We start from the raw sequence: 1,010 nt of genomic DNA on the forward strand, positions 1-1,010 counted from the left end.
GTTGCATGATCGCATCATCGATACTACTATATACATATACATGATGACTAATCAAACCAATAATTTTACATACAAAAATAGATTTTACAACGATTGTGATGGGGACGGTGGTAGTATGAACAGGCGAAAAAGCGATGGGTAAGTAAAAGCGTTGTTTCTTTGAAGGAATTATAAGTTATGAAAATAGTGTGTTTTTCTTTTTATAGACAGCAGCAGCATCACTCGATACATTGTAACGCTCGAATCTTGGATAGAAGATACTCCATAGCTGGCAACTATTTCAAGTTCATCGAAATTTGCGTGCGAGTGGATGAAAATATACGTGTGGAATTGATCTTGGGGGACAATCGCGGTAAGGAGATTTCTTTTCCGAGGTCTACGTGGAAACAGCTTTTGAAAACCAAAGATTACATCGATAGTAGCTATGTTGTCGCGAAGGATAATGAGGAGAAACGAATCGATGGAAATTTATGGCTACAAATCGTTAATTTTAAGGAAATGGATATAGTCAAGCTGTTTGATTTTCATACATCTATCTATGTTACTAAAGAGACCATGTATGCTTTATATAAATTAGAGTTATGCATCGATCATATGTATTCATGGTTATTGGAAAATATTCCAGAAATTCATGATAGATTTGTAAAGTTTGCGAATATTGTAAGAAACATTGAGAATAATAATAATTATGCAGCCGTGATTCTCGCAAACGAATCGTTCCAGCGAAATTGTTTGATTGATTGTGAACTGCTAGCTCTATGTTTAGATGTAATCATATCGAAAGCGAAGCGTTGAAAATTGTATGCGTGTGCGTGTGTGAGTGAGAGAGAGAGAGAGAGAGAGAGAGAGAGAGAGATCAATCGTCTTTATTAATGCAAGAATTTTTTACTTTTACCTCAATAAAGAAAATACATTATATAATTAAAGTATAGATGATTTGTTTATCCAAGAGTTATGCGACGAATCAAATCCCAACCATTTTACATATATGTTGTTTCCTTTTCTACGCA

At 34.5% G+C, this 1,010-nt stretch overlaps 1 protein-coding gene across 1 annotated transcript; it reads left to right on the forward strand.

Moving 5' to 3' along the window:
* The first annotated feature begins 43 nt into the window (after positions 1 to 43).
* On the forward strand, positions 44 to 795 carry LOC144478085 (uncharacterized). Its single transcript, XM_078195808.1, has 2 exons — positions 44 to 138; positions 207 to 795. The coding sequence occupies exons 1-2, from the start codon at positions 44 to 46 to the stop codon at positions 793 to 795; spliced, it is 684 nt and encodes a 227-aa protein (XP_078051934.1).
* Positions 796 to 1,010: the final 215 nt, after the last annotated feature.

Source organism: Augochlora pura, unplaced genomic scaffold, assembly GCF_028453695.1.
Source record: "Augochlora pura isolate Apur16 unplaced genomic scaffold, APUR_v2.2.1 APUR_unplaced_7744, whole genome shotgun sequence".
NCBI lineage: Eukaryota > Metazoa > Arthropoda > Insecta > Hymenoptera > Halictidae > Augochlora > Augochlora pura.